At 49.8% G+C, this 13666-nt stretch overlaps 1 protein-coding gene across 2 annotated transcripts; it reads right to left on the reverse strand.

Moving 5' to 3' along the window:
- Positions 1–2680: 2680 nt before the first annotated feature.
- LOC148217377 (inositol 1,4,5-trisphosphate receptor-interacting protein-like 1) lies at positions 2681–4545 on the reverse strand. 2 transcript variants are annotated; one of them, XM_088158709.1, is made up of 2 exons: positions 4325–4545; positions 2681–4096 (listed from the first exon to the last, which is right to left on the reverse strand). In XM_088158709.1, exons 1-2 carry the CDS (start codon positions 4543–4545, stop codon positions 2890–2892), a joined length of 1428 nt encoding a protein of 475 aa, XP_088014835.1. In that variant the 3' UTR covers positions 2681–2889. The 2 variants fall into 2 exon arrangements, with proteins under 2 accessions (XP_088014835.1, XP_088014834.1); XM_088158708.1 differs by having other exon boundaries at positions 2681–4129; positions 4235–4545.
- Positions 4546–13666: the final 9121 nt, after the last annotated feature.

The following is a 13666-nucleotide window of genomic DNA, read 5'->3' on the forward strand; positions in this document are numbered from 1 at the left end:
GTTCGCTCTGTGGAACGGGACAGCGGCGGCTCGGGGCCGGCGGCCGCGCTGCCGAGCGGCGGAGCTCGGGCCGGGGGAGCCGCAGCGCAGGCGGCGGGAGCAGCCGCGCCGCGTGTGTCCTCCGCGGGCCCCGGGAGGAGCCGGGGCCGGGGCCGGGGCCGGGACAGGCGGAGCCAAAGGGAGGCGATGCCGCCCCAGCCCCAGGCACTGATGCCCGCCCAGCAGCGGCACCGCCAGCACGGGCAGAGCCGGGCGGAGGCGAGACCGCGGCGGGACGGCCGGGGACGGGGACGGGGACGGGGACGGGGACGGGGAGGGGGCTGGGGAAGGAAAGGGGGAAAGGGGGGACGGGACAGGGCCGCCCCTCCCAAGGCCGGGGGCATGGCCCGGTCCGGAATGGGGAGAGGGACGCCGGGGAGGTGGGCGGTGGCAAGGGTTGAGCACCAAACGAAGAGCGAGAGATGGTGTGCGACAGCGGGAGAGGCAGATGAGAGAAGGGAAACAGCGGGTCTGTGGAATCGCTGCTCTTCTGCCGCTGCCGAAGTGCCGGGAGGGTCCGTCCACATGTCTGTGTGTCCGTTCCCTGTGTGTCCATCCCCCGTGTGTCCGTTCCCAGTTCCGCCCCTGCTCCCCTGGAGCAGAGGAAAGTGCTGAATGAGGAGCCTGGCAGCGCCAGGCAGAGCCAGCCCCGTGGGAGGGCAGAGCAGCACATGAGGAGTGAGAAATGCAGCCCCTGCAGGGCAGCGCTGCTCCCCGGCCGCTCCGGGTGGGCAGCGGCAGCGCAGGGGCCACGCCCGGCTCGGTGCCCTCGTCCCCAGGGCTGTTCCTGTTTTCTTGTCCAGTTCCAGGAGAAAGTCGGAGACTGCCGAAAGGAGGATTAAAGTAAAACAATGAAACTGCTATTTTTGCCCAGTTTGGTGGCAGTCTGATATAGCAGCTCAGCTCTCAGCTGCCTGCCTCCTCCCTGTCAATCCAGCACTTTCAATCTGGAGCAAAGGCCCTCTCTGCAAAGAAACTGCTGGCTGCTTTATTTGTCCTGCTGTTCATTGACACAGCTAGAAAAGCCGACTAGTTTGGATCATGAGTCTGTCAAAACAGGTGAACTTTGCCATGTTAAGTCAAGACATAGAGCCTTGACCCCTGCACAGTGTCTTAGGAATCACCTTTGCTGCTGCTGTGTATTGTCACTGCTGAGGGTGAAATACTGTGGGAGCACATGCCCTGTCTCTAGAACCCATAGCCGACCAAAGCACTGTGCTCTAAAATCTGGAGTTTGCAGGTTTCTGGTGTCTCCAGCATTGCTTTCAAAGCCAAATAGGGAGAAGGCAAACTGTGTGTAGCTAATGATACTGTAGAGTGCATAAAACTTGCTTAGTCCTAGGTGTTTGAGGTAAGATCAGTTTGGAATGACTGTGATGTAGAACCCAGTGCAACACAGAAAAAGGGAGCATATAAGGAAAGGAATTAATAGCATATGTGAACATCTTTGGCTGTCTTTTTCCATTTTCATTTCACTTCTGGAAAGCTCTTCTGCTTCTCGAAAATCTTCTCCACAGTGATGTTTGAACCTTTCCTGGAGAACGAGGTCGAGCTCCTATGACAAGATGTGCCACCAACTGCAGCTTCTCTTGGCTTTCCACACTGTGAGTGCAGCACGAATTTTGCAGCAAAGCAGAATAAATGTTTTGAGAAGTTTACAACTTGTCCTTTCTTTTCCTGGTGGGCTGGGGAGTTGTGCCATGGGTAAGGTTTTCATTGTTACTGTTATAACCTAAGAAAACAGGAGGTGCAACCAGGAATTGTTAGGGAATGAAACCCTGACTGAATGCAGAGAAAGAATCTCCAGAGCCTGCAGCCAGAAGTGGAGAGTTGTGTGATAATCATTCCAACACCCCCATGGAAATCTTGAAGGTGATCCAGAACATGAAAATGGGCTGACAGAGGGAATTTGTTTCTGTGTTCAGTTTAGCTGATTCTACATCTCTTGCACTGGTATAAATCAAGAGTACCATCAGTTCATGAAAAGCACCAGAACAAGCTGGACCTATCCAAGTAGATGACTGAAAGAATCTGAAAAGGAGAAATGCAAGGAATGAACTTTGTAAGAAGGGTCATTTTTTCCTCATAATTTCCAATTCATTCCCTCTGCTTTTGTCCTTATTGACAAGGCTATTTGCATCCCAGATTCCGCATGAAATGAGAACCCTGAGCTTGTGGAAGTGCCTGAAGGATGCCGTGTTCCTCTGCAGGGACACTCAGGCTGAAAGAGGAGCCTGAGGCCTGTGTGGGGAAGCCTCCTCGGAGCTGGAATTTGTGCCGTGCTGGGAGAGGAGGAGCAGGGGGAGAAGGCTGGGCGCTGTGTGGCGGGAGCAGGAGGTTTGGGCCCTGTACTCCCTCCTGTTTGCAGAAGCACAGCTGTAAGGAAAATCTCTAATCTCTATTTACACAGGATGGTGATAAAGAAATTCCTCCACAATCATTTAATCTCTCTTTGGGCTGACACCACCATCTTTGCTCAGCCCAGCTCCAGAGCAGCAACACATGCAAACACGACACAGTTATTTGTGGGCTAGGGAAGGACAGCCACGTGCAAACAATCTGCATGTACAGCATGTTCTCTCTTCACGCACATGGTCAGGAGTGCGGAAATTCCAGCAGGGCTTTATGCAGATCTGGGTGCCTTTTTTGGAAAATGTAATGATACAAGGAGGTAGAATAAACCCTCCCGTGTCCCTCCACCTGCTGAGGCGGCAGGAGAGGCTGTGGGACCTTTGCCAGAGCCTTAGCACGCATCCTCTTCTCCTTAAAGCACCAAATTTGTACTCTGAGGTGGCTCTCTGCTGCCAGCTGCGAGCAGCACACGCACAGCGCTATGCAGGAGAATCTCTTTCAATTGTCAGCTTTGAGGACAGCTAGGAGTCGACGTTGCAGATCCAGGTACTCGCCTATGCCCTGGGAGTAGGCTACCGGATCCATGGCCAGGTGGTGGAAGAGGTTGGGTGGCTCAGCCATTTGAACATCCTGGGGCACACTGATCTCCTCAGGAAGCCCCAAGTTGCCCACAATAAAGTGGTTGAGGCGTTTCACTTGCAGGGATAAGCGCAGGCTCTCACTGATATCAAACATTCGCCTCAGGAAATGCCTCCTGCACCACTGTGACACAGGAATGGTGTTCAGGAGGTGCATGACAATGGTTTTCATGGTGTAGGTGGAAAAGCCTATGCCCAGCTGAAGACAGGTGAATAGCTGCAGGCATTTGAGGTGCAAGCTGTCACGGGGAGCCTGCCTGGCAAGGTGCTGGAAGAATTTCATCTCTGCCACAGCGTAAGTCTCAGGCCACAGAGTGCTTGGGGTTCTGGCATATCCAGGCTGGCTGCTCACAAAGATGTCAGAGTCACCTCTCTGCACCCCAAACTGCATCTCAATCCGGAAGCTTTCTCTGCCATTGGTCACCTTGAATTGGCAGGAGCGTCTGGAGGGCAGCAGCATTAAATGCCAATTTTGTGACTGAGGCAAAGCTGGCCAGATTGCTCTCACCAGCTGGCAGAACCAGCGGGCAGTTTTGTGCACATCCAGGTAGGAGTTGGTGCACAGGGTGTCTAGGAGGCTGGGATCCTGATTCCTCCTCAGCTCCTCCTCGGGGTGGTGCAGGAAGCACAGCATGTTCTCACCCTGCTGCTCCTTGGTGCAGGTGCACTCCAGCTGCACGCGGACACGGAAGTTCCTCACGTGCCTCTGCTCTGCAGAGTCCAGCTCCAGGTGGAAACTGTGGCCTCGGGGAGGAGTCATGGGGATGAGCACCTGGTACACAACATCCTGCTCACGTGGACTCCAGCCTTCAAAGGCACTGCCCACCCCGATGGCTCCTTGCAGGACTGGGTAGAAGCTGTTTGATAAGACATGTCCAAAGTAAATTGCAGAATTATCCATGAGGTTCCTTGTCCACTCGCAGCCTTTCTGCAGGTCCTGTACAGGCCACTGTATGCGTTCCATTAGAGTTCTTCCAACGTTATCGTCAAAATCATTGTCTTCTTCATGGACTGCAATTGCAAGATCACTGTTTTCTGCATTTGCAGCCTCATTGACAACTTCATTTTCAATATTATCTTCTTCATTTGCAGCAACATTAGTGACTTCCCGTACATTGTCATCATCATTGCTATCTTCCTTCCGATTCGCATCATCTTCTTCTTCTGCATTTCCAACCTCTACTTCTTCATTTGCATCCCCATTTCTGACTTCCTCTTCATTTGCACCATTGTTTTCTTCTTCAGGCTCCTCTCTTCGCAGGCTCCTTTTGCACCCCATCCACCATAGGACCAAGACAAGGACCAGGAGCACAGCAACAGCTAAGAGCTGCAAGAGCTGCACCTGCTTCAGGGTGAGCTGCTCCACCTCCTGCTCCAGCCTAATCCTCTGCCATTCCAGGTATTTTGCACGCCTTTCCATGCCCAGACGGGTTTCCTCATCCTGATCATCACCCACGAGCTTCGGGTACTGGATGAGGCTTTTCAAGAGCACGAAAAGCAACACTATGGAATTCATGGTCTGCAGGAGGATGGAGAGAAGGCCTTGAGTGGGGCTGTGAGGGAGGCAGCTGGCAGTGGGGGCAGCAGGGACTGGGATCCTCAGGGGTCTGAGGGCAGGAAGGACAGGGCCCCAGACAGCTGGCAGGCAGCAATGCCTACCCACACCAGCATGGCCTGCCCAAAGCTCTCCCTTCAGGGGCTGTCCCTGCATGAAGGGGGAGAACCCAGCCCCGGGTGCAGCTTTTATGCCCCGGCCCTTGTCCCCAGCCCAGCCTCCCCTCCACGTGTGCACTCACCGCTTGCCCAAGCAATGCAGGGCCAGCGTTACCTGCTGGGCCCTTTTATACCTGCCCCCATTGTGACACGTCCCCCCGATGTCACAGGTGTCACAGCGCATCACAACGCAGCCAACCCTACCCTTTGTCCCCACCCTGCCTCAGCCACTCAGAGTGACCCCTGTGCACTGGTTAAGGCTTCTTTTGAGTGAATGTTCTTCAAAGGGCTCCCACTGTTCTTTCTTTTGGGTTGAATTTTATCTGCCCTGCATTGGCAATCTCATAGATTTCCATGTTGGAAGGCACCCTTGAGGATCATTGAGTCTCAGCTTTGACTCCTCACTGCTTGAGCTACACTTCAATCTCAGAATCAGTGTGGCTGTAAACTGATGCCTTGAGGAGCTGGAACAGAGGCTGCACACAGAGTTAAGGGGAACAAAATGGGTATTTATTGTGTGGCCCACGAAAGGCCTACAAAAGCCACACCCCAGCAATATAAGTGCCACAGTCGTGGCCCCTGCCCAGATGGCTCCAAAATGGAAGGAAAGGAGAGGGCTGGTCACAAAATCTTACACTTTTATAGGTTCTGGTTAATTTGCATGAACCCACCCTCCACCTTTCTATGTAGTTTGTGCTTAGGGCCTGAAGTTTGGAGAAACTGTCCTTGAGTTCTTCACTAGAATAGGACTGTTTTGTCTTCCTCAGCCTAGCACATCAGAAAAGCACATCCAAGGAGAAAAGGAAAACTTAAAACTAAAGGCATCATTTCCCCCCTTTAGAGGCTCGACAAGGCCTTTACCTTGTCGAGTGTCTATTCTAAATATTAATAACAGGTATTTAATTACAGATACGTGATCAATAATAATAAATACCCAACATTAGATAAATACATACTAGTAAATACATACTTGATAATAAACGTAAACATAAACCTAATAACAATAAACCTCTAACAAGAACAATATCTTACACAATCAAATGTTATATAAAAGAAAAAGTAATTAGACCCAGAAGAAAAACTATCATGTCCACCAGTCTTTGTTTTCACAATTGTTCAGAAGCAGAAGCTTTCTTAATTCTGGAGTAGTGAATCCAGGGTCCTCTGTCAGCAACTTTGACTAGAGTGAAGGTAGTCAGCAGGACTTTAAATTGTTCTTTCCACTTGGCTTGCAGAGGATCACTGTCCCACCACTTCACATAGACCCAGTCTCCAGGCTGGAACAGGTGTGCAGGGGTGTCCAGTCCTATTGGTCTGGATAGCACGATGTAACTCTGAAGCTTTTGGAGCTTCTGCAAAGTGAAACTTAGAGCCATCAAATAACACTGTAAATCACGTTTCCTCTTCATGTGAATTAATTTCACCTGGAATATGTGGGGTTTTACATGGTCTACCATATGTTAACTTTTGCTTCAATCAAACAATGAAACGTATTTGCCCGGAGAGGTTGTGGAGTCTCCATCTGTGGAGATGGTCAAAGTCCAGCTGAATGCAGTTCTTGGCAATCAGTTCTAGGTGACCTGACTTGAGCAGGTTGGTTCAGACTAACTGCAGGCTCTTTGGCCTGTCCTCCCCTCCCTTTCATCAAGGTCTGGCATGGCATGTGTCCCCACCACCCAACACCTGCTGGGTTGCAGCCAACAGTGGAGCCATAAGATCTTCTTGGTGGCAAACACAGAGGCCAACCCAGGCTTGCCCCTGATTATTTCATGAGGGTCTTGGCCAGCCCTGCTCCTTTCACCTGGTTATCAAAGCAGAGTTTCACCTGCCTCATCCGGCAACAAGTGGCTACCAAAGCACACAAATTTGCATTAACAGTGGAACTACAATGGGGTGCAGCAGCTCGTTGAAAATGCCCGTGGCCATGGGGAACCAGCCAAAAGGAACTTCCCACCAGTGGTGTTCTCCTGCGCTCCTAATTTGTTCCATTCCCTATTTTATAACTTTACTATCATAGTGAACTGTTATTAGGATCTTTTTAGCTTTGGCCTTGGCATTTTCTGGCAGCTGCTGCAGATTTGCATGCTGTAACATTTCTTTTACAAGTGTTTGTGTTTATACACAAAACCACAGTCTCTAATTGTAGTTACATTACAAATACACGTATTTACGTTACCAAACACAGTCTGGTTACAAGCTTCCAAGCTTCCAATTCTCCTTCTCCCCGACAATGGTTTTGGTGAGGTAGGCATGTAAAGGAATTGATGCTTCTCCAATTTGAATACCAAAGGTTGGAAGAAAAAACTGTTTCACTTACCCCAGTTACCCCAATAACATGTACAGTGTCATGACTCAGTTTCCCTTCTAAGGTATTTAACATAGAATATGCTGCTCCAGAATCTACAAAAATTACTTGATGTCAATTTCCCCAGCTTAGTTATAATCAAGGGCTCTGCTGGGGAATAGCCCTTGGTTGCCATCACTCAGAGCCTGAGCCACTTGAGGTTTGTGCTACTGAGAGTTGGGGAACTGAGGATTATTCTTTTAACACTGGACAGTCCTTTTTCCAATGTCCCCACTTTCTACAGTATGCACACAGGTCCTTCTGTGTAGGGGAAGCTTTGTTGGGTGACCTTTCCTGAGTTGCCTTCTTACTAGGTTGGGATTTAACTCTTTCAGTTGAACCTCTATCTCGAAACACTTTCCAGGCAACCTCTAGCAGTCTCTCCATATCTCAGACCCCCTCTATCTTTTGCAGCTTCCTTCTTATATCATTTGAAGCCTGACCCATAAACAACAAAACCAGATGTGCTTTACCATCAGCTGATTCAGGGTCTAGATCAGTGTATTTGCTAGCAGTTTCTCTTAACCTGTTCAAAAAATCAGATGGTGATTCATCATCATTTTGTCTTACTTCATAAAGCTTTGACCAATTTATAGCTTTAGCTACTCCATGTTTTAACCCATATACCACAAGACTTTGATATCGTTTTAGCCTCGCCATATGTTCTGGTATATTTGGATCCCATCCAGGATTCTCAAGAGGAAATATCTGAGTGACAGTACCCTGAAGAAATCCACTGGCTATGCTCCCCTCCACTGAGGTTATGATGGCTTTATTAACCATCTGTCTTTCAGTGGGGTCAAGTATTGTATCCAACATGGAGTTTAAATCTGCCCAGTCAGGGATTTGTGATTTAATAGCCCGTTCCACCAATTTTGCCACTTTATTTGGGTTTTCTTTATATTTTCCCATGGTAGTTTTCCACTGTTCTAACTCTATAAGGGAGTATGGTACTTTCACATATACTGGCCCCTGATTACCAACTGCCTGTAGTAAAGGGGCTTGCAAAACTGGTTCTCTGTCTCTTTCCCTTTTTGATCTAGTGCGGTGGGCAATTGGGCTATGCTCTCTGAGGACCTTTTTTGTTATCTTTCCCCTTCTCCGCCTGTTTAAGGCAGCAATAATCTCGTCCATTTCCTCATCCTCCTCTTCCTCCTCAGAGTCGTTTGAGTAAGAGCTGTCTGACTCTGTTGTAGCCAAGAGTCTATCTCGGCTAGTCCCAATCCTGGAAAGCATCATACAAGACCTGCTGCGACTCCGCTGCCGGGCTGTGTGTCTGCAATCTTTGATGATTTCACCTTCCGAGGCAGCTGCCTGGCCTTTGGTTTGCCATGGCACCTCACAGGCCTGAGAATGGAGGAGGTGTTGCTCCCCCTTTGGGAGGTTCCCTCTCCTCCTTCCCTGTAAAAGGCCCTGCTTCCCAGCCTCTCCTCTCGGGGCCGTGCCCAGGGCTGCACACACTGGCTCTCTCCTCCCCCTTGTCCCAAGTTTCCCTCATTTTTGCCTCACGACCGTGGCATGAAGACCCCGAGGACCCCCACCCAAGCTGACTCTGGACAATGATTTTCTGGCCTGATCAAGGTGGATGCTTGCCAAAGGACTGTGTGCAGGTGCTCGCTGTGCTCCATGGTACACTGCTCTCGAGCAGGCACTAGCTGGAGCAGCAGGTTCTGTACACCTGTTTATTGCAGCAACCCTCACAATGGTCCATCAATCTCCCTACTCCTTGGCCAGAAGCCACTTGCTTTGGAGAAGGACTATAAAAGAGTGGCCCTCTGGGGAAGACTCCTGAGATCTCCCCACGGATGAAGACTCGTCTATTGGCTGGCCCATGAGGACGTCTGTCTCATCTCGTTGGTAGCTATTTTCCCATCCTCCTCTTTTTCTCGCTATACTTTGTTTCCTATATCTCTGCCCTCTATCACAACTGAGTTGTTAGCATTTAATAAAAATGCATTACTGTTGTTAAATAAACTGATTTTGTCCCCTGCATTTTGCCTGTTTGCACCTCTGAGATCAAATGAACCATCACGACCCCCGCTCTGCATTAATAGCGGATCGTGACATTAAATTGGCGTCATGGACAGGATTTTCTGGCAAACAGAAGGGATGCAAGGTTGTGTGTAGTCTGTAGCAGAGGAAGGAAGTCTTACTCCAGCTGCATCTAGCTGGCCACCTTGGATGGGTGAGCCTGTCTAGAAAGCAAGGAGGGTTTTTCTGATTTCCCACAAACTGCAGACACCTTGGTGTGGAGCATCCCCAGACTCGCTTGAGGACTCTGTCATCAGAATTTCACAAAAGATCTACTGGTGCAAAAGGCGTGACACTGTTGTTGTTGTTGTTGTTGTTGTTGTTGTTGTTGTTGTTGTTGTTGTTGTTGTTTTATGATGCTTGACTACTTGGTGTAGTGAAGAGACAACCTGGTGTTTTGTAACTAAGGAGTGCCTCCCAAGTAGTTTGGTCTCTTCACCCGCACAGGGAAGCGAAGGGGGGCACTGTCTTGGTTTGAAAGACAGGTGTTGTCCAAGGAAAGGCAGGAGCCCCTTTTCTGCAATGCAGAGTGCAACCCCCCTCCCTTTTAATTATTTTAGGTCCAATTCAGACGCCTTCAGGCAGGAGATATGGGGATAAGAATAACAGTTCTTTACTGGTATCTAACAAGGCAGAAAACAACAACAGCTATAAAAATTGACAACAGAACAGAACAGTCTAGCTCCGCTCCAGTCCCTTTTGACCGCAGGCCGTCTCCCTGTGCTCAGTTACCGGTGCTGTGGGGGCAGGGCAGGTCCCGCGCAGTTGAAGAGGGCTGGGTGATGGCAGCCGTGGCCCAGGGGTGAGAGGGATGGGAAAGTGACTCCCCCTCACGGTGTCGGTCGTGGTGCTCAGCAGAGTGTCCGGAGATAGTAGGGTGAGATGGGAGAGCAGCAGATCGATGTCCAAAGGCAGGGAGCGTGGATCTCAGTGCTGGGATGGCAGGGGAAGATGCCAGACCGGAGCCCAGGTTGTCTTCCCACTCCAACGAGCCAAGCGAGAGAGAGCCCAGCTCCAGACCCCCTGTCCCACCTTTCCTTTTCCGGTTCCCCCCCCCGCTCCCCCTCCAGCCACCCCCCTACGAGAGAACATTATCTGTCGTTTCAAGGTGTAGCCACAATTACTTAGCATAACAATGGGAGAAAATTCCACAGAAAGAAAAGGGAACAATTCAACCCCCAACAGAAGTGTTTGTAATCTCTTTGCAGGGCCCTTTGCAAAGGAGAACAAACGTGACTCAAAGGATCTGAAAAACATTCCCAGGAGGAGTGTTTGAACCTGGTGTTTTCCCTTACAGAATCCTATCCAAAGGCAAAAAGGAAAAACCCTATTAACATTATTTCTAGACAGTTCTAAACATATCTAATAGTATTCCAGTCAGCTTTAAAAAACAGTTCCACTACAAGTAGATAGGTGTTCATCCTCTGCTTGTAGAGGGGCCATCAGTCTGGTGGTCGGCCTGCTGGTCAGCATTTGAAGGCTGTGCATTGGCCGCATTCTGTCTCGGACGTCGCAGGTCAGGGCACACACATCTCGCAGGCAGCCAGAGTACCCCGGTATCTGTTGAGACACAAGCATACCCACGACTACAGACAATAAGGTCATGCAGGCCCTCCCACCTATTCGTGGTCAGGTCCCATATAAAGACCTTTGCTCGAGGTATTTGTATCTCATCCGAGGCCTGTAACGACGAGAAATGATTCACAATAACAGGATTATTGGAATTTTTTGGCACAGTAAGATGATTGATGGTGTATAAAGCTTTTTCTAATCGGCTGTGTGGTGTTTCCCCAGCCATTCCCCTTTTCTGTTTATCTAAAACACGTTTTAAGGTGTCATGGGCGCGTTCGACAATGGCTTGGCCTGTTGGAGAATGCGGAGTGCCAAAATTATGCGAGACTCCCCACATCTGCAAAAACTGCCTCACCTTTTGGGAGACGTAAGCAGAGCCATTGTCAGTTTTCACTGCAGAAGGTATGCCCAAGATTGCAAAAACCATTCTCCAATGGGCAATCATATCTCGACCCTTTTCCTCAGTATGAGCAGATGCCCAAATGGCTGAAGAAAAGGTGTCAATAGAGACGTGCACATTCTTCAACCTGCCAAATTCAGCAATGTGAGTTACGTCTGTCTGCCAAAGCTGTGGGGCTTTAAGACCCCTGGGGTTTACCCCTGATGGTAAAGGAGCAGCCAGGCCATGACAGTCATCACAAGAGGCGACAATGTCATGAGCCTCAGTGGCTGTTAGATGAAATTGTTTTTGCAGAGTAGGTGCATTCTGATGGAAGAACTCATGCGATGCTTGGGCTTGTGCAATCTTATCAGGCTGAGGTGCCACCCAGTCTGGGTTAGCTAGCCTATCACCCCTGGCATTACCTTCTGTCAGAAACCCTGGCAAGTCCGCGTGGCTCCATATGTGCAGAACATAATACGGATGAGCTCGGGCTTGGATTGCGCTCCACAAGGTCTTCAAGAGCCGAAAGAGGACGGTGTTGTCAACCTCTTTCAGGAGTGAGCAATCCAAACGCTGAGCTATGTCTGCAACATACGCAGAGTCACTGACCAAATTCAAAGGTACCTGTGAGAACCATTGGAATGCTATAGTGACAGCCTTCAACTCAATGATTTGAGCAGAACCCGTTTCATGACCTTCCAAGGTTTGCCAGCCAGACTTATCCTGCCAGGTAACAATGGCCTTTCCCATTTTGCCTGACCCGTCAGTGAAGATGGTAGGACCTTGCACTGGCACCCGACCTATATTTGGGTCTCAATGACAGTTTAACTGTCTTTGCCATATGCAGTAGCTTATGGCTGGGGAGATGATAAACAATCTGTCCCTTCAAATTTTGCAGCGCACTTTGCAAGGGGACACTATTAATAAAAGCCCCTTCAAAAAATTCCCACTCCACAGGGAGCACAAGTGTAGCGGGGTCCACTGCCATCAATTGCACGCATCGTTGACGGCATTTCAGTATCAGTCGGGCAATTAATTCAAATACTGTATTTACCATCTTTTTCAGCTGATGCGGCAGAAAGACCCATTCCAAAACATGGAAGGGATCAGGCCAGGTATCATTCCATTGGCCAACGATACCTGTAGGATGCAAATCTGGATTGACGATAAACACAGTGATATCAACAGAGGGGTCTACTCGGCATACTTGATGGGTAGACAGAGCATGCTGCACCTGCTGCAGTGCTCGCCGTCCCTCAGGAGTTAATGTTCGAGGTGAATCCAAGCGAGGGTCCCCCTTCAGGATACTGAAGAGTGGGGACAATTGCTCGGTGGTCAGTCCTAAATAAGGAAGCAACCAACCAATGACACCCAGCAACTTCTGAGCATCATTTAAAGTCTTTATAGAATCTGTGAATTGCACTTTCTGATGTTGGATAGTTCGATCCAGGATCTTGACCCCTAAATACCTCCAGGGAGGATGTCGCTGGACATTTTCTGGAGCCACCTGCAGCCCATAACAGCGTAAGCAGCGAGCAGCTGAGGTTCTATCCTCAGCAACTCATGCTGAGTAGGAGCTGCTACCAGGATGTCGTCCATGTAATGATAGAGATACGCGCTGGGGAACTGCTCATGAACTCCAGACAAGGCCTGAGCCACATACCACTGACAAATTGTTGGGCTGTTTCGACAGCCTTGAGGTAAGACCCTCCATTGATATCTCTGTCCAGGCTCTGAATTGTTCACTGATGGTACTGTAAAAGCAAACTTTGGTCTGTCGTCAGGGTACAAGGGGATAGTAAAAAAACAGTCTTTCAAATCAACAACCAGAATGTCCCATCCAGTGGGGAGCATGGTGGGCGATGGCATCCCAGGCTGCAATGCCCCCATGCTCTCCATGACAGCATTTATCTTGCGGAGATCTTGTAGCAATCTCCATTTCCCTGACTTTTTCTGTATCACAAAGACAGGGCTGTTCCAGGGACTGTTAGAAAATTCGAGGTGTCCCTGTTCTAATTGTTCTTGGACTAACTGGTGAAGGGATAATAATTTTGGTTTTGGCAGGGACCACTGTGCTTGCCAAAGCGGGGTATTAGTCAACTACCGGAGAGGCATTGTAGGATAATTCCTGCCCTTCATTTCAGTGGTCCCAATTACAAATTTGACTGAATGCACACTCCCCAGGCAGCCAAAACATCCCGTCCCCAGAGGTTGATCGGAGCTGAGGTTAGGTAGGATCGGACGGTAGCCGTCTGCCCTTCCAAATTCCTGATCAGCACAGGCCACTGACTTACAAAGGTCTGTGCTGTGCCTCCCACACCTTCAATGGGCTGGCCAAGAGGGGCCATTGGCCACATGGGAGGCCAGGCAGAATCGGAAATCACAGTGACATCTGCCCCAGTATTGAGCAAACCTCTGAGCTGGATCTGGGGTGGGTTGGCAGCTGGCACCGACAAAGTGCACACCATCTGTGGGTGCTGGTCAGAGATATTCATTGTCTAAAGGACCTGTGGTGCTCCTGTGGAGCCGAAACTGCCGTCTTTCTGGTCTCAAAGAAGGGAACATATGAGGAAAAAGGCACAAGTTGGGCAATAC

This window comes from Sturnus vulgaris, unplaced genomic scaffold (assembly GCF_052056855.1).
Source record: "Sturnus vulgaris isolate bStuVul1 unplaced genomic scaffold, bStuVul1.hap1 Scaffold_85, whole genome shotgun sequence".
Lineage (NCBI taxonomy): Eukaryota > Metazoa > Chordata > Aves > Passeriformes > Sturnidae > Sturnus > Sturnus vulgaris.